At 39.2% G+C, this 27,504-nt stretch overlaps 4 protein-coding genes across 4 annotated transcripts; 1 reads left to right on the forward strand and 3 right to left on the reverse strand.

Moving 5' to 3' along the window:
* Positions 1-173: 173 nt before the first annotated feature.
* Positions 174-5,852, reverse strand: LOC122778630 (X-linked inhibitor of apoptosis). The gene is made up of 8 exons (XM_044040691.1): positions 5,550-5,852; positions 3,148-3,428; positions 2,495-3,056; positions 2,281-2,380; positions 2,082-2,160; positions 1,444-1,483; positions 1,131-1,313; positions 174-1,001 (listed from the first exon to the last, which is right to left on the reverse strand). The coding sequence occupies exons 2-8, from the start codon at positions 3,385-3,387 to the stop codon at positions 808-810; spliced, it is 1,398 nt and encodes a 465-aa protein (XP_043896626.1). The 5' UTR covers positions 3,388-3,428; positions 5,550-5,852; the 3' UTR covers positions 174-807.
* A 59-nt stretch (positions 5,853-5,911) lies between these two features.
* psmd10 (proteasome 26S subunit, non-ATPase 10) lies at positions 5,912-12,313 on the reverse strand. Its single transcript, XM_044040692.1, has 5 exons — positions 12,096-12,313; positions 11,868-11,966; positions 9,867-10,013; positions 6,796-6,962; positions 5,912-6,587 (listed from the first exon to the last, which is right to left on the reverse strand). Exons 1-5 carry the CDS (start codon positions 12,207-12,209, stop codon positions 6,434-6,436), a joined length of 681 nt encoding a protein of 226 aa, XP_043896627.1. The 5' UTR covers positions 12,210-12,313; the 3' UTR covers positions 5,912-6,433.
* A 325-nt stretch (positions 12,314-12,638) lies between these two features.
* Positions 12,639-16,437, forward strand: nxt2 (nuclear transport factor 2-like export factor 2). Its single transcript, XM_044040464.1, has 4 exons — positions 12,639-12,791; positions 12,898-12,984; positions 15,372-15,516; positions 16,178-16,437. The coding sequence occupies exons 1-4, from the start codon at positions 12,777-12,779 to the stop codon at positions 16,360-16,362; spliced, it is 432 nt and encodes a 143-aa protein (XP_043896399.1). The 5' UTR covers positions 12,639-12,776; the 3' UTR covers positions 16,363-16,437.
* A 2-nt stretch (positions 16,438-16,439) lies between these two features.
* acsl4a (acyl-CoA synthetase long chain family member 4a) lies at positions 16,440-27,353 on the reverse strand. The gene is made up of 15 exons (XM_044040463.1): positions 27,303-27,353; positions 24,218-24,700; positions 23,947-24,124; positions 23,746-23,855; positions 22,551-22,689; positions 22,282-22,432; positions 21,860-21,983; positions 21,628-21,699; positions 21,354-21,493; positions 21,086-21,258; positions 20,916-20,990; positions 20,641-20,829; positions 18,815-18,929; positions 17,956-18,113; positions 16,440-17,789 (listed from the first exon to the last, which is right to left on the reverse strand). Exons 2-15 carry the CDS (start codon positions 24,572-24,574, stop codon positions 17,632-17,634), a joined length of 2,139 nt encoding a protein of 712 aa, XP_043896398.1. The 5' UTR covers positions 24,575-24,700; positions 27,303-27,353; the 3' UTR covers positions 16,440-17,631.
* Between the last annotated feature and the right edge of the window lie 151 nt (positions 27,354-27,504).

Below are 27,504 nucleotides of genomic sequence, written 5' to 3' on the forward strand. Positions count from 1 at the left end.
AAACCGGGGAAAAAGTTAAATATTTCCAAACAAAATATAACAACCAGAAAGTCTCAAACAAGCTTAAAGTTTTGAACAGTGGGTCTTCACATTTTATACAGCAATTTTGAGTTAAAGGTAAAAGGGTGTAGTCAAAAAATACGAAATGTAAAAGCAATTAGTGGAAAAACAAATTCCAAGCACAATCATTCATTTTTATTTACTCTCATGGTACAACATAATTGAAAATTGAATGGTTATTTACACCATTTACATGCTAATTGAATCTCAGGTCCACAAATAAAGTTGACTTTAATGATAAGTCTTGTTAATATTGAAAACAATTAAATTAGATGTTTAACAGCAACAAATGTTAAGAAAACCAATCAATCAAATACACCAGACAACAAACAGGAGCAGGACACATAATTGTATGAAATTTAAATTAAACTGATACTTTATCTTATGTTCAGTTCAACTGTGCTAAATGTCCAAAGTAAAAACAACAAAAGGAGACACTACAAAATAAACCTTGAGAAAGGCACCCCTGGCAAAGTAAAATGCTAATGATGTTTTAGTGTGTTTCAACAGCTGTCAGTATGCAATATTATATATCAACATTAACTATATATAATCTCATCTACCAATGCTTTGATTGTCAAAATAAAATATTATTTCTGGAGACATTTACATGTTCTTTCATTGGCATACACACAGACAATATGGTCTTTAAATATATTACAAGCTATCTACATTTTCTATTAAAATAAACACAATTATAAAGATAGTGAGAAAGCAGCATTAAAATTTAGCAAGAGTGTTATTGCCTTAAGAGATATATGTCTTGAGCTTCTGTGATATTGCTCCACAGCAGATTGGACATTTGATGAGTGATCTTGAACAGAGCTCACAAGTGACCAGATGTGCACACGGGATGAAGACAATACTAATATCTCTGTCCATACATATTTTACACTGTTTTTCCCTCTGCAGCTTCCTTAGTTTTTCCAGTGGGTCCTCATCTGAAAGGAGAAAGAAAAAGACCAAAACATGTTGATTTTACTTAAAAGCACTGCTGATCAAGCTTTATTTTATGCAGTCAACTGTTGTTAATGTGATAAATACGGCTCTGGACAGAGAGGGTACAGTACCTTGCCTCTCTGTCAGGGCAGGATCACTCTGTGGTGTGTTGTTAAGGGTATCCTCCACAAGTTCTTCCAGGCTGGAGTAGTCTGAACCTGTCCGACTGATTTTCTCCAAGATGGTCTTTTCCACCACAAAGGGCTTCATGCCTATCTCTATGGCCTTCCGAGCGATGGCAGACTGCAGCACGTCTGAGCACAAAAATTGGTGTACACACCGATACATGTTATTTTTGTTTGTTACACACTTACAGTATACTTGTAAATTTACAGTACAGGGCATCAGTACTGGGCCATCAAAATAAAATATGCAAGTATGTACCATTTGTATTTCCAGAAAATCCATTCTGATGACTTGAAGTCTAAACAAAAAAACAGAACACAAGGTGATACAGTTATTTTCAGTATAATTTAAGTACATCAAAACACCAGGAGTGACATCACTAGAAACAACAAAACTGCAGGTATCGCAAATAATACATGACAAGCAGTGCCATCACTCATTGTTTTTAGCTGTAAAATATGGCAAATGACAATTTATCTGTGTCACAGGAATGTGTGCATCACTACAATATAATCAATAGCAGATATGAATTTGATTGATTGTGTTTATATGCACAAAGGCAGGCCTAACAGAGAGAACTCAGATTAATGTTGAAAAATCGGAGAATGTGTTTACATGCACTGCTATAACCCGCCTGATTGAAAAGCTAGAGTTACATTTAGGTAGGGGTGAACAGATTCTTTAACAGTTACAGAGGTAAGCTGTGTAAACTGCCACACTCAGTAATACTTTTGGTGTCACTATGTCCTTATTTTTATCATTAGTTTATTAAATCACTTGTTCAGATTAATCTTCATATTATGTACTTTTGTTTGTTTACATCATGGTTTAGATTACTTGGCAAAGTCCTGAACAATGTAGGTATTTATGTACAAGCAAAAGCACTGAAAGCTTACAGCTGCATTTCTTCGTGGGTCTTGAAGCTGGATGCTGTTGACAAATTCTGGACCCTTTTCTGCTAACAGGAAGCTGCATCTGATTAAAAGAAAATATAATTATATGAAAACAAAAGCAAATGCCACAGTAAGGATTGCTTTTACAGTGGGAACCAAAAGAATAATGCTGGAGTGGCAAAAGGTTGTGTTTATTTCTTACCCAGGGTAATGTTTGGCATGTTCTTCCCAAGGGTCTTCCTCGGGCTGCCAGCCTTTCAAACCTCCACCACAGCAGAAACACATCACCCTGTCTCCCGTCCCTGTAAGCACAGACACAATGCGCTATATAAATATATAAAACAAGAAAAATATTTTTAAAAATTACTTTCTCTAGTCCCAATGTGTTCACCATTGGTCAGGCGTCTATGCTCTACCTGTGCTGTACAAGCCGGCTCTGGCAAGTCTTTCACAGTCAACAGGGTGCTGGATACCTGCAAAACTATCAAGCCTCTCCTCAAAACTGCCCATAGAGACGCGAGTGTTTCCTTGCTGTCTACTGCTGCTCTCCTCCTCCTCTATACTCCCCAGGAATGGGATGTTGCCTACATCGTGCCCAAGGATGAAGAAGCAGTTGTGAAAATGTTTGGCATGTTCTCCCCATGGAGTGTCCCCCGTCTCCCAGCCAGCCAGCATGCCACCACAACAGAAACACTGCACCCGATCGCTTTCTCCCAAGTAGTAGAGGCCGGCTTGGGCCAGATCCCGGGGTCTCACAGGTGCATTAGATGGCCAAGAAGAGAAGGTCTGAAGCCGGGCCTCTTCATTCTTCATGTGAGGTACCACTGGGTAGGTGGACTCATCGACCACCTCTCCTGTTCTCAAACGATATTGCAGGTCTTCTGCTTCTTCATTGTAGATGGAACCATTTGTGAGTGTGGTATCAAAACTTGGGTGAAAGCCAATTGTGCACCTGAGAAATGTGCATGATGGGGAAACCTGTGACAGAGAAATTGCTTCATTCAGTGATTTAGAACAGAATAAAAAAATGAAATAGAATCACATTGTTGTTCATCCTTAGTATTATCACCTGTTTATGTCTCTCTACAGGTGTGTCTTCCCTGTGCCAGTTTTCCACAGTCTTCTGACAGCTGAAACAGCAGACACGATCACCAGGGCCAGTGAAGTAGAAGCCAGCCCGGGCCAGCCTCTCTGCTGGCACCTGCTGAGCCAGACTAGAACCACGGAACGAGTCCAGCCGACTGTTCATACTGGAAAAATTAGATGTGAAATCTGTCTCCAAGTTGCTGTCTTGTCCAAAATCGCACATGTTAGAGCCTGCTGAGTGGGATGACTTGTTGGATGGAATTTCTGTAGATAAAACAGAAAGACAAAAACAATGAGTGTGCCAAAATTGTTTTTTTACTCATTATGTGACATTCTTAAGGTTAAAGGGAAACAAAGTACTTCATTAACATTTATTTAGATACGCTTTAAGAGTGTTACTGTGCCTTTAAGAGAAACTGCCACACATAATCACATGGTGGCATTGAATATTCCATGTGAGGGTTGGGCACAGGAGAGGCAGGGTTGAGGGTGTATACCTTAGCATTCCAACAAATAAAGGAAACCAAACAACACTAAAAGGATATGAGACGATAAGAATACGAATAATCAAACAGTACTAATATTTAGGATGTAAAATAGTAAGGACAGGATAGGACAGAATAAAAAAAGTTAGCATTATGAAGACAAAACAACAACAATTCACACAAGAAATGCCCCCCAAAAAACTATTTGCTGCCTTAAATCTGTCCTTTCAATTCAATTTCTATGACAAGAATTTAACAAAAACCTTTTTTAAAAGTATAACACAAATATCTTGTCAACCAATAACATGGGAGGAGTAACATAGGCATGGTCAAATCAAACTGCTGAAACCAAGCTTCAGAATGAGGAAGGAAGGCGATTAAAGAGAATTTGAAAAAGAAATAATTGTTGGTGCCAGAGAGGTTGGTCTTGAGATTTCAAAAACTGCAGATCAACATGGATTTTCACACACAACCATCTCTAGGGTTTACAGAGAACTGATGCAGTACCCTCATCTTGGCTTCAGCTGACTCAGCATCAGGGCACATAGCATTGCATATCCTCTTTCTGTCTTAATCAAGCAGGTGCACTCATTTAGTGAGATATGTGTTGCATTTCTACTGATATCAGCACTGCCAAGTTTGATATCACTCAAGTGAACATAGTTGCACAAGATGGAAGCTCTTGTAAAGTTGCCTAAAGTAAAAACATTTTTTTTAAAAGTTTAAGGCTATGAAAAGCAAATGATTTTCGATTTAAAGCGATTATTCACCCATACAAACATACTTGGTAGTTTGTTTGTTCTCTTTCTTTATTTTCCTCTTCTTGTTCTTCACACCAATCACAATGTTTTATGGCAGAGGGAATGTAAAGTTTCACAAAGTCATCAAAGGCCACCTGTCATCCTTTGATGCCTTTGATGCAGAAAAAGCGAACCTGACAGATGGACATACAGACGTTCCTTTGAATTAAAAGAGTTGGTATGAAACAGCCTGCCTTTAAATCATAGAAGAAAAGAAAATATCCAGTGCCTTTGTTGTGCATATGATTTGTAATAAGCATTTTCAGTATATCTTCCTTAAAATATGTACTACAGCATAAATGGACACCTTTTTATACTATTTTAAAATATTATGTATAATTTAACGAGGTTTTCTGCATGTATGCATTTTTTATTACTGGAATGGGACCTAGAAAACATAAAAACGATTAAATTGCAGCCTCTGAGATTTTCTAGTTGCATTGTTTCAAATGGCGATTTGGATTTGAAAGCGATTGGTGGTCAGATGAAATTGACCACTACTGTAATAATATTGTATTAGTCAAGGTAAGCAGAGGACATCTCTGTCTTGAGAGCCTTGAAACAGATGGGCTACAGCAGCAGAACAATCACAACAGGCGTCACCGCTGTCACTTTTCAGGGGTCCTGTCCACCTGATAGAGTAACCGACGAGTGTATACAAACAGTTTGAAATGACCACACAGTCAGACCTGCGTTTAAAAGGTTAAAAACAGCGACGTTACGGCCTGGTAGACCGTGGCAGGTAAACGTCGATGGGAGCAAAGTTTATGTTTGCGTTTAACAGCTGACAATTTGCCAACCACACACACAGCACAGCCCAGTGGCGTAGTTTCAGGTCAATATGTGAAGCTAAAACTACGCCACTGGGTAAACTACGCCGACAAAGAAAACACCGATGTTTAAGGGCAGCTCATATGGACTTTGACCAGTGCTCTGAATTGCAGCAATAATATTCAGTATACGGTATTGGGAAGATATCATCTAACGATAGCAACAAACGTCTGCTAGCTTCGTTAGCTCGACTGCTGTACATGACAGTAGGTCAGAAAGTTATTTATTCGGGTGTAGTTACAAAACAGAAAAAACTAACGTTTTGATACCTTATGTGGTCTCTTCTGTCAGCCAGTCTTTGCCGTGGACACCGCCTACAGGTTAGGCCAATGACTCAAGAGAGCAGTTTACTTTTTGTGACCTCGCTATGAGGAAGTGGAAGTAACGGGGTTGAGAACGCTGGAAAATGCGCAACTGCTCATGCGCAGCCCAGCTGACCACTGACGTAACAAAGGCAGGGCCTTTCACAGTGTGGGTGGGGGTGCCCCGAGTAAACCCACGCCTGTCTATCAATCCTCCCCGTTTCGGTTTATTCATAATTAACCCATGCTGGACAAATATGAATATCCCCTGAATCACACAATAAACAGAAAAAAGCTTAGAAAAAAACCCCTCAAAACAAGCAATTATCTAGGGTGAGGACATGTATATCTTTGTATTAAGTTGAGAGGAATGTGTATTTAACAGCATTATAACGTTGGGTTTTCACACAGCATTTTGAACCATCATCATTTACAGAAGTTATGACGGCACCTACAATGTGTGTAGATACACGTGCAGAAAAAAACATACCCCAAACATAATTTGTTAAGAAGCTGAACATAGATTTTTAATAAGCGCCTTTTTGGGGTTTTTTTAACAATTCAAACGTCATAAAAAAAAAAAACAGGCTGCAGTGCCAGGTGGCTTAGAGCAGGAGTGTTTTCAATCAGACCTCTCATGTCTACACAGGCTATTATCCCACGCACAAGTACTAGACACTCTTCCGTCCAACATTTTTCCTTGATGCTCTCTCATTTTTCACCTGTCACACATCTCAAAGTGTCACACCAGCCTGCCCAAAAGGGATTTACTGGGATGAGATTTTTCATTAGGTATCTTAGCAATAGTAGGGAATCCAAATGGACCAAGACTAGTAGGTCAGTAAAAGGTGTCATCCCTCCACGATCCGACGAAGTATGTTGGCCAGACCACCCTTGGCTAACTGGAGGGGGGTTTTCTCCTCCTTGTTCTCTATGTAGATACTGGCTCCATGTTCCACTAGTACCTTGGCTGCTTCCACGCGTTCCTCATCGCAAGCCAGGTGGCTGGTGAAAAAAACATGTAAAAATTTAATTTTTTAACTAAAAAAAAACCACCTCTCCTATGACAGGCTAAAGATGAAAATCTCAAATTAAAAAACAAAAACACTACTACACATCAGCATAGCTGGATACCAATAACAGTGAAAACATGTTTCGAAACTATGGCCAGCAGCCACAATGTGGTATTGGACAAATGCTTATTCACACATACAGTGGCGTGTTGCCTTGCGAGTCCTGGATGTTAGTTGAGGCACTTTCTTTGAGGAGCAGCTGGATGAGGCGGTAGTTTCCCTTAGCAGCGGCTCTGTGAAGGGGAGTTGACTCCAACTTGTCAGTGGCATTAGGGTCTGCTCCATTTTCCAGTAACAGCAAAGCAATCTACAAAGACAGAAAACTGTGTCACTTACAAGTCATGGACAAGTATCCTACTTTAAAGAATTAGATGATTTTCCATTTGAAGGTCCACTGTGAAAGAATTTTTGCCATCTAGTGGTGAGACTCCTTGACTCACCCCTCCTTTCTCAATCAGGTAAGTCAGGTAACATATGTATTTATTATTTGTTTATGGAGAAAACTTCCACTTTAAAATACACACTTTAACTGGTTTGGGAAGGTGTTGAACATGGTGGCACACGATCCATAAAGCCCACATTGCATATAAAAGCACTGTTTTATTAATATTATAAAAATACAAACCCGTTTTATTTTTGAAGCAATGATACACTTATACAAACATACTTATGGATAGTATATTCAATTTTATCTGATAAAATCCTCAATATTACACACTGGATATTTAATCTTTCAGTGAAAGAATATTGCTTGTGGGTTAGCCACCCTGTTTTGTTTTCCCTGAGGACACCCCAACCTCTGGTTAGCTGTTGCTATGGCAAGTTGAGCTACAAAGCTCCTCCTTGTTATTCTCCACCATCCAGTTACACCGTAACATCACAATATGTTCTGCAATTTAGTATCAATGAGAATAAACGATGTGACAAACATCAATTCAACTCTCTCTGAAAAAACACTGCCTATAGTAACCGATACCTTTTAGCCACACATTACCACATGGTCAATGCGTGGAAACAGGGACATTTTGACTTCTCGTGTGGGGAGCATCACTTCCATTTTTCAGATCATAGTTATTCTCTAATAGTAAGAGGGGAAATCCCAGAAGTTAGCTATTATCAGCTAGGTCAGCCCTTTAGTTGTCTCACTTTTACATCTGTGGTATCATTGTGATTGTTTAGTTGCACATACATGGAAGGGAAAACCAGTGGGCATTTCCTATTACAACAGTAGTTTCTGGATAGTTATGATACTTACAGTAGCTACTAAGAATAATACAAATCATTTTGCCACTGTGCTGTCCTTAAATATGAGCAATGAAAAACACCTACTGTAATATGGAAACTGACTTCAATGTTAAATGCTGATGCATCGACAATTAGTTTCACAATCAAATAAACTGCTGACTCTCTAGTTATCATTTATAACACGTTCCTTGAAGACTAGATGATCTCACCCTAGCCTCTTGTATTCTCAGCATCCATCTGTCCATCCATAATCTACCACTTTATCCTCCACCAAAGGTCACGGGGGGTGCTGTGCCAATCTAAGCTGACATAGGGCTATCCAGTCAACATAAAATAGAAAATCATATAGGACAGAAATCTAGCCGAACAGTGCCGAATTGTAGATAAGTTAAAACTACTCAACAACCCTATGTGGGTTAATCTCCAACAACTACAGGAGCCTGGTGTAAAGTCACTAGTCACTCGTGTGTGTGTGTGTGTGTGTTGTGTATAAAACAAAGTCACCGGAGTTTCACTCAGCCATGCAGTGATGACTCCACCCACGTTAAGTAGGTATTTTTTTGTAGTGGAGAAGCAACCAATCGCGCCGTGTCGTGCCATGCCGAGGCGAGGCGAGTAGACCCGGTGGAAATACGCCATTAGTCTCCTCTTGAGCAGGTAAAACGCGTGCTCTATAGGGTTTAAGTGTGGAGATTGACTTGGCCAGTCTAAAACCTTCCACTTCTTGCCCCTGATGAACTCCTCTGTGTGTTTGGGGTTGTTATCTTGCTGCATGTTTGCATTTTTCTTTAAATTGGTAGAGAAAATGTTTCTGTAGACTTCTGAGTTAATTTTGCTGTGGCCATAGTGTGTTACATCATCAATGAGGATTAATGAGGCCATCCCAGATGGAACCATGCAAGACCAAACCATGACATTATCTCCACCATGTTTGACAGATGAGCTTGCATGTTTGGGATCATGAGCAGATAATTTCTTTCTCCAAACTTAGCCTTTCCATCGCTTTGGTAAAAGTTCATTTTTGTCTCACCAGTCCATAAAACTTTTTCCCAGAATTTTTGAGGCTTGTCTCTGTACTTTTTAACAAATATCACCTTGGCCCTCCTATCGTTCTTGCTATTGAGTGGTTTGCATCTTCAGGTGTAGCCTATGTACGTTTGTTCATGAAGTCTTCTGTGAACAGTAGATTGTGATACCTTCACTCCTGCCCTCTGGAGGTTGTTGCTGATGTCACTAACAGTTTTAGGCTCTTTCTTTACAACTCTCACAATGTTTCTGTCATCAACTGCTGATGTTTTCCTTGGTCTACCTGTTGGACATTGGTTGCTTAGTACACCAGTGGTTTCTTTCTTCTTCTCTTCAGGACATTCCAAATGGTTGTACTGGCTATGGGCATTGTTTGTGCAATGGCTCTGATCGATTTCCCATCTTCTCTCAAAATTGCTTGCTTTTCACCCATAGACAGCTGGTTTTCATGTTGATTCCACTTCTAAATGCTGTCTGCACATGCAAAACCTATCCTATCCAATCTGAAACTGAGCGTAGACATTCAGTGCTATTTATTGTTTGATTAAACAATGTAATGGGACACACCTGGCAACACAACACACCTGTCAGTCACATGTTCCTACTTTTGATCACATGGTATTTTCTATGTTGTGTATCAGATCATGATGTAAATGCCTGGAATTGAAAGCTGAAATGTTCATATTCATCTTTTGATGTCAAACCCAAATGCTCCTATAGTACTCTGTTCCAGTACTATAGGAGGGCACTGTGTATAAATACATAAAAATACATGTAGAAACCAATAGATCTCTGACATAAAATGTAATACTTAATATAATAACAATCATAAGAGCTACTCTAATTGAAATATGCTACAGAGACAGAATACATAAGATTACATGCACAAAGTACAGACATGCACCTTCATGAGGCAGAATAAGCAAGCTAGAAACCTCACCTCATATCTGTCTTTGGAGGCAGCATAGTGCAGAGGGGTGCATCCATTCTGATTAACCGAATTCAGCTGAGCTCCTTTGGATATCAGAGATCTCACTATGTCTTCTCTGCCTGCTGATGCTGCAATGTGAAGAGGGCTCCACGAAGCCTGGAAAGAAAAAACATCACATTTATTAGTCAATACAAATTTAATTGAATGAACTACTCAAAGTACTCAATATAATCCTAATTCTAACCCTTGACCGTCAAAAGCATGTCCTCACAACCATATAAATACATGCACATACAGACCCCCATATTAAATTTTATTTTATTTCTGTGTACATTAAATTAAAATGAAACAAACCCCCCTTAATCGACATTTAAAAACACAGTGACAAAGTGAAAAATATGTAGATTTTTCAGCAGAATAAATATATCTCTACAAAACACTTACATTTAAGCAGTTTATTGCATTCAGGACTTGTTGGGAAGAATGGAATAAACTGCTTAAACGTAGCAGTTTGTAGAGATTTATTCTGCTGAAGAGGCATCTACATATACACACATATATATATATATATACATACACACACACATATATATTAAAAAAATACATATATATATATATATATTTATTATTTATTTATTTCCTCTCTCTGTGTTTCTCAGTATTGCAGTGTTTAGATCTCATATCTCCTGGGAGAACATTCCTACAGTGCACACAAGAAATGATTAGTACCATTGCAAAAGTAAAATAAGACAGGTGCAAATAGATTACAGTAGGAAAAACAAAACACAAAGAGGTGCTTCCAGAAATAAATTTAGAAATTCATTCTTCTCTTTCTCACAGCTTCTCTTCCTCCGAGCTTTCCTTGCCCATAGCCCATTTTTAGATGAAGACGTACTGTAGGGCTGAACAATTTTGAATAAATATCTAATTGCGATTATTTTGACAGGAATTGCAGTATGATTTGTGGTATCAGAGAGAATGATGATTTTTACATCATTATTATCATTTTAACTAAATTCAATAATTGTTCTCTTCAGTCTGTAGAATACGATTTGCATAGATGAAGACATTAATCAAAAATGATAATTTGACACACTTTGGCTTTAAAAAAAAAATATCGTGCCCCTTGTGATTTGAAAATTGCAGTAGGCCATATCGCGATTTAGATAAAATTTTGATTAATTGTTCAGCCCTAAGACGCAGCATAACAAGGCCAAACAGGCAGAGACACAGCAAAAATTTCCTAAAGTTACGCACTGTGGTTTTAAGTCTAGGATTTAGTCAGACAGCTGAAGAGAAGTGCATTTTTTTGATGAGTCAAATCATTATCATGCTAAGAGGTGAACCACCAGCCTCACATTGAGTCATCTACACATACATGAGTGTGTTTTCTTCAAGCTGCACTTTGCATTAATCTGCATTCATCCTCCCTTCATTGACCAGCCTCTGTTCTTTCTACTACTTTCTAACATGATGCGTCTACCAACATTCATCAGTGCAATAGCTGAGTGACAAGCAGTGTGTCCTGTTAGCTAGACACAGACCATGGAGTTCATCCCCATAAGTTCATTTTGTGACTGAGAGCACAACATATTTCTTTCATTCTGCAAGAGACCCAGTAATTCACTTTGACAACACCCAAAGGTTCAGAATAGATGTTATGCTTTTACCTTGATCTATGCCTCACCAAGGTTTTGTTAAAGACGTAAAATGAAAGCTCCTTGAACAGAATGGTTTTAGTTTTGTCCTGACATGGCATGACAATTTCACAATTTTGGGATGAAATGACTCTTGCCTTTGCAGCAAGAAGACACAGGTCAATAAGATGTGAATATTGACATGTTTTTACATACCAATTTTGACCTGGCTTGTTGTGATAGTGATTATATTGTGAAGTGCACCTGTCTAGTTTTATGGATTTTACCTCTACCTCTTTGTAGTACAAAAACACAGCATCACACTTTTTTAACACACAAAAGAATGGTAAATATTTAACAGAAATGAATGTACGTCATCTTGCAGATTCACTTCAACTCCCAGGTCAAGCAGAAACTCCACAATGTTGGTGTGTCCAGCAGAACAGGCCCAGTGAAGAGCGGTTCTCCGGTCCTGAAATAACAGAGAGTACAGGACAATCACGTGGGAGGCTTCACTTGGCATGCGCCTTTGTTTCGATAGTCTGAGGAAAGAAAAGCAAATATCGCGAGGTTTAAAGTTTGCTGGGTCATTCGTTCTTACCTGGTCCGTTTTCCAGGCAAGCGTTTTATCTGACAGAATACACTCCCTTAATTTCTCAAACTGTCCCGTATAAGCAAAATTACACACTTCCACATTTGACACGGAACCCTCCATTATTAATACAAAAACTGTCGTTGTCAGACAGAACACACTGACAGTACATTCAGGACTTGAATCGTTTCAGATTTGAATCAGTAAAGAAATGACCCCGGAAATTATGAACTCCACTTCCGCATGGCTCGATTTTTTTCTTTTCAAATTAAAATACCACAACGACGATGACAACATGACGAGGGCGAATTGCTGTTACTTTCGCCGGAAATAAGAAGTTGTAAATAACAATGTACGTATAAAAACAGGAAATGTTCACACAGTGCAACAAAGCCAAAGAACACAGCAACAAAGACAAACTACAGACACCTACAAATTGCGCCTATTTAGTTTGAATGAGGGTGGCTAGAAATTGTGAAAACAAATGTCTGACGTTGAACCCGACGATCTGAAAGTAAGATGCAAATCTTTTATTTTGTAGAGTATCGTTGGTGACCGGAGGAAGTAATATTACCAACAAAATGGCGGCAGATAGTGCATCATGAACAAGAGAACTACACAACTTGAAGCTGTAAAAGATTCACAATTATCCAATTGATTATTGTCCTCAACGTTGTTCCCGTTTTCGTTATGGCGAGCACATTGGTAAGTCTGAAACTTTCCATACTCTTATAGACCGAAATAGACAACTGACTTGAGTTTAGCTATTCTGCTAATGTCTAACTCGATGCATTTGTGGTTGTCACAACAGGATTTCAGGACCCATGTGGACCAGTCATGTCGTTATTCAGAAGAATTTGTCAACATTTACTACGACTGTATGGACAAGAAAAGGAGGGTGGGTAATGATCCTGTCTTCTCTGTTTCACATAAAATACACAAGTATCCTTTGGCCGAGTGTATTATCGGGTGTATCAGTGTTATGTGTACTTTAGGGCGACAAGGATTAATTTATTATTAATTGATTTCTCAACTATTTTGATAATAATCGATTTTATCTGTTTTAATTTATTTTTTTTAATAATTAAACCTAGCTCTCTGAGTTTTCAGCTTCTTTTAAAAGCTTAAATATTAACTTGTTTTCTTTCCTTTTGGGGAACATTATCTGATTATCTTTTGTGGACCAATCAAGTATTCCCTTAACTGAGAAAATAATTGACATAAATAATTTAAATTAGGGCTGAACAATTAATCAAATTCTATCAAAATTGCAATGTGGCCTACTAGTTTTCAAACTGCAGGAGGTGCAATATTTCTTAAAGCTAAAATGTGTGTCAAATTACCATTTTAGATCAAATACTGTCTTGACCTATACACATCATAACCTATAGCAGTGGTTCCCAAACTTTTTCTGTTGGGCCCTCCTTTGGAAACAGGAAGAAATTTCCCGCGGGCCCCCGGGACATTTTTGCTTTAGCGATACAAATAACCTCAATATTGCTTTGTGAGAAAGCAATTTTCAAATAAAAATATGAAATGTGTCATTTTTTAAACAATAAATACATTTGGATGACAAAGAATACTTTACAAATATCAATCATTTGCTGTTTTTTGTTTTAACAATACAAATGCTGTCCCCTGCCAATGTTTTGAGACACAACACACAGAGAGGTCTTTGGTTGTTCCGTTCGGCTGACGTTGGCTTATTGTTAGTTGCACAGTTTTCTTTTTGCTCCTCAGAAACTTCTCTATTATTCAAACCTTGTCACCAGTGGAGGTTTTGTTGTGGTAAGTCACTTAAATGAGTCCAGCTTACAGCGAGACCAAAAGTTCTGCCTGCTAAACTTTAGACAGAACATGTGCCCCCCCCCCAGAGAGTCTCCACGCCCCCCCAGGGGGGCCTGCCCCACAGTTTGAAAAAGGCTGACCTATAGACTGAAGAAAACATCTGTTTCTCACAGATCTACACACATATTTCAGAGCAATAATTTAGAATGTGTTCTTCAAAGGAAAATTAGAATAATTATATGTAAAAAAAAACCCATTCCCTCTGATATCACGAATCATGGCACATTTTAGTCAAAATAATTGCAATTTTGCAATTGATCACTGATGATCACTGGGATTAAGATTCTTGATTCATGGCATTCCACTTCACAAGACTGCAATGCTGTTTATTATCACATGCTTTGTAGATGCAGGTTTTGTTTTCTTTGGAGAGGAAGCCATGACCTGTGACTGATAACAGAGCAGTGGGCAGCAAGTTAATCTCCAGAACATGGAAACAAAAACATCTGGTTTCATTGACCCTTCACAGAACAACAACTGAGCGTCCTCCATGTTTTACAGTTGCGATGTCTCTTCACATGAAAAAACAATACATGTGTTGACACTGGCAAAAGCACTTTTTTGGAGGACATGGAGAAAGGTCACAGTAGGCAACGCACAGGTGTCAATAACCAAATTAATACTCACTGGTTTTAATTTACATGCTAGCTGACTCATATGGAATTGAAATGGAATGGAATTGTTAGTGTTGTCAGTAACACCTGTTACCTTTTCATTTTTCTGTGTGAGGTCTAATGAACCTTAATCTTCCAACTAATTAGGGCTTTTATCACAAAAGACAGACATAACACAGCAGGCAAAGCAGAGGTGATGATAATGAAATTTAAAACCTGGACTCAGCAAACAGCCAACAGGAACACCTGGGTCTCTCCTAGGCAATATGTCTCCAAGGAAAAGAAATATTAGCATCTGTGGTCACAGGGGGTTTCTCTTCTTTTGTCCGTGTGGTGCACATGATGATAATACTGTAATACTTGTAGTAGTATTTCACTAAGATAATATTTCAATTGTCAACAGTGTGTTTGATTTACACCAATCGACTTATTTTTATTATTGTTATCATTTATTTTTAAGTTAAAAAATTGGCCAAGCCATTTTCAAATATCGTGCTCTTTTTATGGGTATGCAGAGCGTTTAATTTCAACACTAGTATTTCACTAAGGTGCAAGAATGTTTAAAAAATGAAAACTATGCCTGGATTTTTTCTGGATTCTTGTCAAGAATGTATCTATTATCTGATGTTTTTCTTAAAGTATTTATCTCTGATGTACAGCACTTTGTTTTTTTAAAGTGCTTTATAAATAAGATTGGATTGGATCTCAATAGCGATATTGCTCCTACAAGTCAGTGTTGGTCAGGCTGTACAGCAGAGCATAACACTATGTTCTGCTTTTAAATGATGTTGTTATTCTCCCTTTTTACTGTCTGTATTTACAGAATTTGACCCGACTCTATCTGGACAAAGCGACACTGGTGTGGAATGGCAATGCTATATCAGGACAGGACGCGTTGGCTGAGTTTTTTGAGTCGCTGCCGTCCAGTGAGTTCCAAGTGCACACGCTGGATTGTCAGCCAGTTCATGGTAAGTGGGAGCAATTTGTGGCGCATTTCCACCGGCTCTACTCGCCTCGCCACGCCTCGCCACGCCTCGCCTCGCCACAAAAATAGTACCTGTTACCAGGTACTACTGCTCAGGCGAGGTTCCAGAAGCGTGCTGAGTAGGTACTATGCGATGATTGGTCAGACTGCCGGCCACTGACTGACCAGAGTGCCGTCACAGGAAGAGACGTCCCACACACAAATCAAGCCCAACAGCGTGCATGCTTCTGTCTGTCTGTCGGTGTCTGTGTGTGTGTGGCATATAAAACGAAGTCACTGCAGTTTCACTCAGCTGTGCAGTGATGACTCCGCCCACTTTAAGTAGGTACTTTTTTGTAGTGGAGAAGCAACCAAATCGTGCTGTGTTGTGTCGTGCCATGCAGAGGCGAGGTGAGTAGAGCCGGTGGAAATACGCCAATAGTTTATTCATTTAAAAGTAAAAACTAAAGCCACATAAAGTCAAAATTTAGAGGTAGAAATAAACTATACATTTAAAAGCCTATATAAAATGTGTAGAAAATATAGAGAATACAAACCAATTTGTATGTGCTGTACACAAGTGTGTTTCCTGGAGTGTGTCACATATTTAAGGATGAAAATATCCATGTCTCTGCACACCAGTCATCCCTTTTCTTGATTCACAGAACAAGCAACCCAAGGCCAGACCACACTGCTTGTGGTCACTGGTGGGACCGTCAAGTTTGAAGGAAACAAACAGCGTTTCTTCAACCAGAACTTTCTCCTGACCGCTCAGGCTTCACCCAACAATGACCAGCCTGTTTGGAAAATCGCAAGTGACTGTTTCCGATTTCAGGACTGGAACAGCTGAGGCTGACTTCATCAGTGGACTCAGTTTTAAAAATGATCTCATATTTCCTTTGTAATAAAATACCAATGCCACACATCTCAGTTTACAAAAAAGGATGTTTATTTTTCGTTGTGTTGATCAAGGCGTGTGATCAAAATGGCATAATAAATACAAGAAGGATCACTGTACAACTAGCTGTAACACGACTGTCAATGTCTGCACCCTCAGGGGTTTTATTAAAGGAAATCCATCAGCACAGTTATTTGAAAAATACATCAAAAACACTCATTAATATGAACAGACTTCAAATAACCTTATGATGCCAATTTGTACACAAACCTGTTAACTGAGGTAAATTACGCACTGTATTACTGTATGCCAGATGTGACTTCAGTTAATGTGTAGAAGCATTTTTAGTAGTTAAGCAAACTTGCACTGAAAATAAATAAGGTCCCCACAACAGTAGAACAAATTTTCCTATACAAGAAACCCACTTTTTCCAAATTTCATATATTAAATTTTTTTCTTCCTGAGTCATTCATGTGTACACATTTTGGTCTTTCTGAATATATTGACACATTAACTGAATAAATAAAACACGGAGTGGGTTAGCAGACATGATCATAAACCATGTCAGTGTATTTCTGGATGGGGGGGATATTTCCTAAAGCCCCAAGTAAACATTAATGTGGCCCTATTGCCATTTTCTTTGTAACAAACAGACTACTATTTTTTTTAATAGATCCCACTTCTGCTCGACTACACAAGTAATGTGGACTGAAGGCACAGTAACAAAAGCACTCCAACTTTACAAGAGCTTTAGAAGCCTGATGAATACAGTTGGTAATATTCTCAATGTAACAAGTGCATTGCTTCAAATAGAAAGCCGACAGATTTAAATGGATGGCAGCCGAGTGCGAAGCCACTACAGTCCGTATCTTCGACAATCAAAAACTTCATCACATGAATATAAAGCAGCACATAGGAAACAACTATTAATATCTACAGCATTTAGCTTTTCAAGACACTTTCATGTGGATGTCTGTGGTTCACAAACTGCTTTAAGGAAATATTTATGGATCACAAAACAGTGGTTATTACATGTCATTTAGCAGACGCTTTTATCCAAAGCGACTTACAATGGAATTGTGTACAATCCGCCAGGGGTGGAGTCCAACTTGCGACCATTGCGATCATGACGTCTTTCGCACACAGGGTACTGGTCTTAACCTCTGCGCCACTCCACCCCGTTATGGTGACATCTTGGACTCTTGGGTGAAACTGTACAAGCTATTTTCCTCCATACATTCTCTCTATGTGGTGGAGATAGTGGTTCTTCAACTCTTTCCTCTTCAGCTTGAATGCATCCGTAACAAGACCCGTCTCTGGGGTCCACGGCTCAGGACTCAGATGGACCTTCATGGGAATTTCGAATCGCTGGAGTTTAACTAAATTAAAGGAAAAGCGGACATCAGTTATGCCAAGTCATGTTTATCATAATACAGAGGAATGTATACTTTTCTACCACACAATATAGTAGAAAACATGGATATGGACAGGAGTAAAAAGTATGCATGAGCGCAAGGATAAGAAAAGGACATGGTCGGCTCTTACTGCTGGCAGCGGCGACTTTGATCGCTTCCAGAACTTCTCTTTCCATTTCAGGGTGAACGCAGATCTCCTCCCATGTTCCATCTATGCCTCTCTGTTTGGCCAGTTCCATCAACTTCTTCTGGTTAGGAACCACAAAGCTGATCACGTAGTTCTGCTCACTGCAAGGATGAGTATTATAAGAGGATGAGGGTCAGTAAAGTTGTATTTCCGGTCAGTCAGTATCTCTGGACTTCATTGCATTTCTGAAAGAAGCTCGACAGCATTTTCAAGTCACTAACATGAAATACTCATGACTGAGATGATGGAAATTTATCCTGATGAACTTATTGCGAGAGCTTTTGCTCGTGACGCACGGTAAAATCGTGAACCTTCCCATCCTCAGTTTGAATAATTAACAGCTGACATTGTAGTAATGCAGTTGCTGAAGGTTCAAGCACTGAAAGGAGGTGTAAAGTCACTGGTAGAACATTCAGGTGAAGTGCATATTTAATTAATTTATTGAAACATAAACTCAAAAATTTCATTAAATTGTCTATGTATAAGTATAAGCACATAGCCATGATTATGAGCAGACAAACTGCAAAGAGTGAAAGGAGGAAAAGTGTCTTACTAAACTACTAAACCTTGAGCTGTGTAAATTCAGCACAATCACAGAAATAGAATGTTTATCTGCCTTTAATGTGCATTTGATAAAGCACCAAAATATATTTGTCCAGAATCACTGCAGTTTGAGGCAAAGTGCCTGAAAAAGAAACGTCCATTTCGTGAATTAAAAAAAATAAATAAATAAAAATCTTTGGAATAAAACAAACTGGGCACAATGGCATCTCCCCACTTATTATCAAGATACATTACCCACCTGTTTGCGTAAGCACAGATGTTGTCAATGATAACGCAGTTTTTCAGCGCAGATTCCACTTTACCAAGAGACACATACTCTCCAGCCTGCAGTTTGACCAAGTCTTTCTTGCGGTCTAAATGAGAACATATAAAAAGAAAAAAATAATAATTAAGTGATCATACTGCACTGTTTGCACTCGATACCAGACAAACAGTTTTTTCCCATCATAAGTTACAACCACATTGACTGCAAATTAGGTCTATGAAATTGAGTATGAAAGGAGCATCTTTTAAAAACACCATCAGATGACAGCCATGGGCTTCATTTGAGAAAATTGTTAATGCAGGAAATAACAAGATAAAGAAAGTGAAAATAATCTGCCACAGAACTAGTTTAACAAAGATTAACAGTGAAAATGAGAGGAGATGGAGGCAGAGGGTTTGGTATTACAGTAGTGTGAGGGGACTGTACAAGAATAAAGGTGTGTATGTATATGACTATGCTCGGGGGGAGGCGGTGTTGTCAGGCGCGCGAGGCATCATGGACGTGAAAATGAGCCTCTCTTTTCAGACTGATATTATTGTCATACAGGATTGTGCAGGATATTCAGAAACCAGTAAATATCAGTGTGGTCCTGTTCAGGATCAAGGGTGTGGGCATTTTTGCAGAAGCTATTTTAACATTTAATCATGTATGACATGTACCTTCATTATTTTATAAAAAAAGGTATTTGTATTGGTGAACATGTTCACTAGTGTGCAAGAAATGTAATTACTTAATTACAACCACTCAACCTTAACCATTGTAACTTTAACAATTATATTAAGATATGTTAAACTCCTATAACTATTTAATGAAACATTATACAAGCCAGAATTGGACAATACATGTCTCTCATGACAAAATGAAAGAACACTATACAAAAGAAGGACTGTATATTATAGGAATATTCAAATTGGGAAATGTTATGCTAATTTGGCTGACATATGCAAAACATGATATGCAAATTGGGGCAACCGAGCCAAACTGGTTTGTTGATGTGTTGGACAAATTAGAAATTACAACCGTGGATGGCTGAAATGAGAAGTCATTTTACCTAATCCAACATGTGGGAATTCAATTGCTAACATTATTAAGGGATATATTAAAAACATCTGCTATCAATAAATATCTGTAATCTGATATCTGTAAACCAAAATTTGAATAGTCCAAAAGTGTTGAATCAACATCAAATTGTTGTGATCTATAAAATTTGATTTCCTCGAGTGAAGTGAAGCATATAGTATTTCTTTTGAGGAAGAATTCTGATTAAATGTTTAATGTAATTAGCCTGACCAGCTCGTGCTATGGCTCACACGTCTTGTCAAACTGACAGTCAATGTCAACAAGCTTGCTACAAGTGTGTGTCCATTTTATCTAAAGTCTTATTTATGCCCATTTAAGTACAGTAATAACTGTCTGGAGGGCAGCCATTTTTTCTGAGGACACCACATGACTGTTCCTTCTTCAAGGTTAAGAGTCAGACCATGGGAATGCTCTTACATGGTTTTTACAACAGAGAATTTAATGTGCCTAAAGCCAATATAAACATATTTAAAAAATACACAATCAAAATGTAATAGTCATCGCATCATAAATAACCTGAGAAATTGTGTTATCCACAAACATTATTATCTTTCTGTCAGGCCTGTCATCTTCTTTGGTCTTTTGTTGGAAATCTTATACCTGAATTTTTCTGCAAGCCATAAATTCCTTCCAGAAAGCAGAGTCTATTACGACTTCCTCTGGCGTCATTAAATACTAGCGGTTTGAAATTTGAATAACTGGTTTGACAATATACATACCGACTATTTGTAGACAGCCATCTGGGTAAACCTCTCCTACATCTCCAGTGCAGAACCATCTCTCCCCTTTATCGTCCACAAAAAAGTCCTGATCATTGCCTTCATGCCTGTAGTAACCCATGGTTACATTAGGACCACCAATCAGGACCTCCCCTCTTGGGTTTGGCTGGTCTTTGCTGGTGTAGCCACCTGTCGTAAAACAAACATTATTACTCTACAGTTAATAAAAAAACTTAAATAATAGAGTATGTGCCCACACAAATATTCAGCTGTACCTTCAGCCCAGTCCCGGAGTCTGATCTCACAGCAAATAAGAGGAGCTCCAACACGACCGGTGCTGATGTCCGCAACTGTATCATTAAGAATAGAATATTTTATAATGACATTCTTACCGCTTCCCATTTTTAATATCTCCTCTTACCCTACAATTTAAATCCTGTCTTACCCTCTGTGATGGTGCCTGCTCCACAGGTTTCAGTGAGGCCGTAGCCCTGGCCCACTGGACAACAGAAGCACACATTCATGAATCTTTGAGTGGCGGAGGAAAGGGGTGCCCCTCCTGACAGCATCATCCTCACCCGTCCTCCCAGCAGTTTCTTGACTTTCCGGAATAACACGCTGCAAAGACACAACATTTGCTGTGCGTTTAATTTGAGGTTTAACAACAGAATTCTATTTGTAGAAGCCCTGAGGGCAATGCAATGGTTTCTTACGCATTGCAGAGTGGTGCATCATAGCCCCTCTTGATCTGCTCCAGTTTATATTTGTAGCCCAGTGTAAACAGCGTCTTCTGGATGAAACTCATTTCCTGCACTTTGCTCATTACATTCTTGTTGATCCGATCCATTATTTCCTTTTTAGGAGAGACCACAGGATGAATTTATACATTTGATGATAACAACAATGTGTGTTAGGGGGAAAACCAGAGAGATACAGGGCAGAAGCTTTTGAGTAAAGGACAGGAGGGGAGAAAAGCAGGTTTCTTACTGGCACAGCTGCCATCAGGGTGGGTTTGAGCACAGAGCAGTCTCCTTTACTTCCTTTCTTTATTTTGGTGGACTAAATGGAAGAAAAAAAACCAGCTGAATGCACCATTCACACAAGACAACAGCACTAATTTGGCTACTTCAAAAATGTGACCACACCCAGGTCTCCATGGTGATAAAAATATGAAGAACACAGAGGGCGAGACCTGACATTGGAGCTGACTGAGTATTACCTGGTCTGACAAAGTCTGTGGGGAAGAGTAGCCAATCCGACAACCATATGTAACACAGGAGATCTCAGCTGTCATTTCCAGAACATGAGCCAGGGGCAGGTAGGCTATGTACGTGTCACTGGGCCTGTATCAACAGAGAGAGAAAGACAGAGTAAATGGTTATAGGCATGAGCCATAATCCTTTTGTTTGTTCTTTCCTCATTTCACAATGAGCATCTTTGATCACAGTTCTCTCTGGTTATTCTGTTACGTCTTTAAAAGAGTTGTGTGACAAAATTCTACCATTATCAACTTTAAACCAATGTTTTACTTGGAATATACAAAGGGCAATGGAGAAATGCATTTCTCAATAAAAGATGAAGAAATAGTCCTGTGCTCACGCCTACAGAATCAATTCATACTGACAAAATACTAAAACTTACCCTAGTTCAGGGATGCGCTCACACTGTCCTGTCATTCCTGCAATCAGGTTTCTGTGGACAATCATCACTCCCTTGGGTCGTCCAGTGGAGCCACTGGTATACATCACCACAGCTAGATCAGAGGGCTGTGGCTTCACTATAGCCCTCCCCACTGCAGGACAAATAAAGATTCATTCTTTTACACTGTATGTGCCAGACATCTCAGACAGGAACTGAACAAAAATGATAAAGCAAATAGCACAATCAAGTTTGGGCAGAGAACTACGCACTATTTTCAGGCAGTGCGCCCATCTCTAACACAGCCTGCATGCTGTGGATGGAGATTCCTGCTGGGTAGCCTTCTGTGCTCACTTTCTTCTGGTCCACGTAAATCACATGCTTCAGTTTTGGGCACAGTGGAAGCACTTTCTGCACAAAAAGAGAGGACAACAATGGTATCAAAACAGGATTTTATAAATGGGAAGTTTTTTTTTGTTCCATATTCATTTATGTTACCTTTACAGTGAGCATGACTTGCTAACAAAAAAAAAAGGTCCACTGCAATACATTTTGTGACCATGGCAGTGATAACTGATTCAGATTCACCTATGGTAAAAGGTCCACAAGACAATAATTCATGACCAACTACAGCACAAAAATAAATAAACAAGTGTCCAAAGTGTCTCTCTTTGTGTTCATATAAACTGTATATACAGTACATCCTCTTCATGGGACAGGATATCAGTTCTGACAACCTGCTGTAAGCAGTTCTTAACAAAACAGGCTCTTGCAAAGATTCATGGCTTAAGATACATCTGGAAAGCCAACGTCAGCAACATCATTATCATCACTCACTACTGTCTGATGTGTTGCCAGTAACCTTACAGTCATTACATTAGAAGTATGTGTTCAATAAATGGCTTATAAAGGTTGTTACAAAGATTGAAAAGGTCAAATCCATTAATACAGCTCATGTAAAGCACACTTTGTCACAACTGGCTAAGGGCCAAAGGTTTGAACGACTGTCAGATTGAAAATACAAGAGTACTATATGCTACGCAGGGTGTTCTTTCAATAATTTATGTCTCGCATTTAATTCAAAGAGCCAACAAACAACTTTCAAGTTCCCACTTCCTGTTTGGCTACTTTTGTTGTGTTGTCATAAACACACACTTGCTGTCAGTGAGTGCAGTGTTTTCAGATATGGGTAAAATGTCCTTTCCTGCACTGTGCAATCAGTTTTAACATGTCAAAGCTAAGTCTATATCAGGATTCAGTACATCTTAACAGATACTGTGTCCATGAATTTGGCTACATGGTCCGGGAAGCTTTCTGGAAGTTAAAATAATTTACATGCCAAGATTTTGAGCAAATAATTTTTTTGGACCCAAGTAATGATCTTTTTTGAATATTATGGCTACTTCAATAGACAGACATTATGTTGAGAAATTAGAACAGAAACAGTACAGAAACAGATAAACCCACTTTCAGTTTAGTCTCGAGCAGTTCTGCGCTGGTGACTAGATGTGAAACACCAGTCTCATTCAGTCCAAAGGCAATTGCATCCTCTCCGAGTGTGGCATAGAATGTCACCACTGTTGTGAATACAAAACACTCATTGAGTAAAAAAAAAAAACACACACACAAGTTCCACTATTTACATTTTAGTACATTTACTATGCTTACATGGGAAATTGCGCCTAAAGCATGCCTGAGCAGTGACCATCCATTCCGCTCTGGTTTCACAGAAAATTGCAATAGTGCTTTTGGGCTGCTGTCCCAAAGCTGCAAATCCACTTCCAAACTGACTCACAAGAGAGTCAATTTCCTTGTAGGACAGCCATCTGTACTCCCCCAGGATCAGCTGGAGGAGAGAGGAGAAAAGACTTAGACATTTGTGTCTAAGTTTTGTGAATCCTTCACAAAACACAGAATATATCATGACGAGCATCCTTACCTTTTTAAAAACTTTACCACTGGGCTGAATCTCATTTTCTTCACTCAGAATCTCCCTGGTGCCGAGACAATGTGATTCTCCAAAGCGTTGCACAGCATACTCAAAGAGCTTGTCCAGTGTGTCCTTGCCTGGGAAGTCCTCCTTAGCTAGGGAGTCAAACTGGTCCACAGAGCGGTAAGGTCCCTCAGGGCAGCCGGAGGTGGAACGGGCTTTTACCCGGTTAGATATAGTTTTTCTTTTGCCAGCACCGGTGATGTAGTACCAGGGCAGGAAGGTCAGGACGGAGTACAGCCATATCAGGAAGTGGATTGGAACGAGGAGGATAGACTGGAGTGTCGAGTCTACCTGGAGTCCCATGCCGCTTTCTAGGAGAACTGTACCAGATGGAAGGCTTCAGAAATAGGAATCCGCCAAACAGGACAGCTGTGAGAATCACACAACTGTAATATATAAAATTGGTCCACTGTCACTCTGACAATACTCCTAAAATTTGGGGAGAAAAAAAACAGAAACAGTATACCATAAAAAATAATGTATTTATCAAGCATGTATGAAATAAAACATTCCAAAAAAAGAAAAGTCCCCCCAGAAAATATCACTTAAAAAATAAAGTCAATGAACCTTGAATGGTTTGTCAATCACCAGCTCAAAGTGAAGTTTACATACCATCTTTATCTCAAAGTCACTTTAACCAGTCCCATTAAAATCGCCTCTCACACTCGGAATAACTTAGTAATGCTGATAGTAAACTACACTCAGACACTCACCTCTTTCCTGCTCAAACAGCCTCTGTCTCTACTTTATATGTCTGACAAGCTTTCAAAGCTCACACATTTATGAGACTTCCCAAAGGGGTGTGTTCCAGTAGTTCTAAGGACCCTCCCTTGCACTGGCCAAACACCTGTTGGCCCCAATAAAGTTATTTAGTGGTTATGGGGGGGAAGTGACACAGTGCTGAGTCCAGTCAGTTACACTGGCCAATGACAACAGCCTGGTTGGTTATGCTGAAGAGCTGTGGACGACCAATGACAATTCTCTTGAGGCTCACCCCACTCTGTATGGAGGGCACTCTAGGTCAAACTCAGCTCAGTGATGATCTCACAGTACAGTGTGGGTGAAGGAGTTAAAACTGAACTCACAGTGTTGCACTCTGAACTGTAAATGAAATCCACAGCTGAAGAAAACATAAATATAGTATAGCCATCAGCCGTCATGTGGGGCCACCTTTCACCAAGTAACAAGTTCAGAACATGATTATTATTATTATTATTACCAAGTTTATTAATATAATTTCTCTTTTCTTATTTTTCTACAATAGTTACCATAGTTTGAGTTTGATTCATGGAAAAAACTATCCACACAAATATTCATCCACACACTCACCACACCTACATTTCTTTCTTGTATGTTTATTGTTCCCACCCTTAAACATCAAACATCACACCATGTACTTTGTTGGTAAGGGCATATATATACATGCATATATCTCGACCCTATCTTACAACTAACAACATAATAATAATAAAAAAAAATTCTGATTATGATTCCCTGTACATTCAATAAAAAAAACCAGCTTCTTTTGCATCTGTCTCAACTCAGTTACAATCAGGCCGATGCATACGCAAGATTTGATATTTTTAAGTCAAGCATCAGCATTTCCAAATGAGACAGCATCAAAGTGGGAACTACTTTGTATTCTACGCCAGCAAGGATGACAACTGATATACGGTGTCAAATTTAGCTAAATGTTTTGATGATATATGTAACCTTTCAACTGTGTTGGAGAACCTATGTATGCAGACTATGTCAATGGGAATCTAACAAAGACGGAATATTACGTCAACCGCTCAAAAAGAGTCGCTAATGAGGTCAATCAATTCCTGATGACCACTGCCTTCATACAGTGTGTGAACGATCATACACTGACATGGATGTAAGGATTGGGGGAGCATGGCAAGCTGCTGTTATATTTAAAAGGGGGGCTGAGGTGCCCCTGAGCAAGGCACCCAATCAGATAAGCAGATAAGTTCTGCACACGTGTGTGTGTTAACTACTGCTGTGTAATAAGGATGGGTTAAATGCAGAGGTGAAATTCACTATCACTAATTGGTGTGTGTGCAAAAATAACTCAACTTAATTATTCCCAGTCATGTGTATCTTTAAATCAATTGTAGATCTTTACAATGTGATGTATATGACTAATATTCATAATTCCAGTTTGAGAGATCTGCAAATATGATTAGTCAAAATTAAATTGCAGATAATTACCATTTAGGATTATCGCTAGTCCCAATTCCACACTGCGTAGATCTACAATGGAGTAAAATATGTGTGACCGTGAACTGGAAAAGTGATATAATCTGTACTAGGAAGAATGAAGCTGTGGAAATGTTGACTGGGAAAGCTCAGCCTCTGGGAACACTGTTTGATATATGACGTGTATAACGAACAGCAAAAAAGTAAGGCCTGAATTAAGTGTGCTTCCCCCTCCTGAGGGCATCGTTATCCCAGTGAATCATTATAAAACATTCCAGTCAATCACAGCTTTAACCCACGTCACACTAAAGCGCCCGCGTGTCTCACACCGTGTGTGTGTGTGTGTGTGTGTGTGAATGACTGCACCGCGGGCGCTAAATAAAGCAGACGTTTAACCCACAGAAACATATAATGGGGGAATAATAACCTCACGTTCAGCAGGGAAAATAACATTTAAACGCAGTGAAGCCTTAACGGGCTACACGGGGAAATTTGGATTTGATAGCCTCGAAATGTGGTATTAAATACGATAAGACATAATGTTTTTTAACACCTGTTTTATTACGGCGGCGGAGCGGGACGACAACAAAGCCGTCGCCGACAAACGCTGCCGTTACAGCTATCGTTGAGCAACCGCCGGAAAGTTGATTACGTTAGCTACCAAGGCTGAATTAAATTAAAGAAAAAAACAGGCATTTTCAGGGAATGCCAACACAAATTAACACCAACGTAAAGGGATAAAGGCGGTAATGAGATTACATCGCTAAGCTGGTGTGTGATAGCCGGTGTAATAAGTAAGACCCAAAAGCCGGCGTGATCGTGTCCTTACCTTCCGTCGTGTCTCTCAGCCTGTCTCGTATGACCGACAGTTACCTCTCGCTGTGGACATAGAAACCCGGAACTACTACGTCATCTGATTCCATATTTCTGAACCAATCAGCAGCCGGAGCGGTCTGCCCTCGTTTTTCTTCCCTTCACCCCTCAAATAACATCATAATCAACACATAATTCATCCTCCCAGGTGCACTGTT

The sequence above is a fragment of the Solea senegalensis genome, linkage group LG12, assembly GCF_019176455.1.
Source record: "Solea senegalensis isolate Sse05_10M linkage group LG12, IFAPA_SoseM_1, whole genome shotgun sequence".
Taxonomy (NCBI): Eukaryota; Metazoa; Chordata; class Actinopteri; order Pleuronectiformes; family Soleidae; genus Solea; species Solea senegalensis.

Bases quoted from the DNA above. Each gene is read 5' to 3' on its own strand.
- psmd10 (XM_044040692.1), bottom strand. From the start codon at position 12,209: ATGGAGGGTTCCGTGTCAAATGTGGAAGTGTGTAATTTTGCTTATACG. The intron at 10,014-11,867 runs GTACATTCATTT...TTTTCTTTCCAG, and splicing joins AAGTGAATCTGCAAGATGAC to GCTTCGTGGAGCCCTCTTCA. The intron at 6,588-6,795 runs GTATGTGTGAAT...TTTTTTCACCAG, and splicing joins TCGCAAGGCAACACGCCACT to CCACCTGGCTTGCGATGAGG.
- acsl4a (XM_044040463.1), bottom strand. From the start codon at position 24,574: ATGGGACTCCAGGTAGACTCGACACTCCAGTCTATCCTCCTCGTTCCA. The intron at 21,984-22,281 runs GTAAGTTTTAGT...CTGTTGATACAG, and splicing joins GAGCGCATCCCTGAACTAGG to GCCCAGTGACACGTACATAG. The intron at 20,830-20,915 runs GTACAGCTGAAT...GTTTTACGACAG, and splicing joins ACTCCGGGACTGGGCTGAAG to GTGGCTACACCAGCAAAGAC.
- nxt2 (XM_044040464.1), top strand. The intron at 12,985-15,371 runs GTGGGTAATGAT...CTGTATTTACAG, and splicing joins GTATGGACAAGAAAAGGAGG to AATTTGACCCGACTCTATCT. The intron at 15,517-16,177 runs GTAAGTGGGAGC...CTTGATTCACAG, and splicing joins GGATTGTCAGCCAGTTCATG to AACAAGCAACCCAAGGCCAG.
- LOC122778630 (XM_044040691.1), bottom strand. From the start codon at position 3,387: ATGTGCGATTTTGGACAAGACAGCAACTTGGAGACAGATTTCACATCT. The intron at 2,161-2,280 runs GTAAGAAATAAA...TCTTTTAATCAG, and splicing joins CATGCCAAACATTACCCTGG to ATGCAGCTTCCTGTTAGCAG. The intron at 1,314-1,443 runs GTACATACTTGC...TTTTGTGCTCAG, and splicing joins ATTTTCTGGAAATACAAATG to ACGTGCTGCAGTCTGCCATC.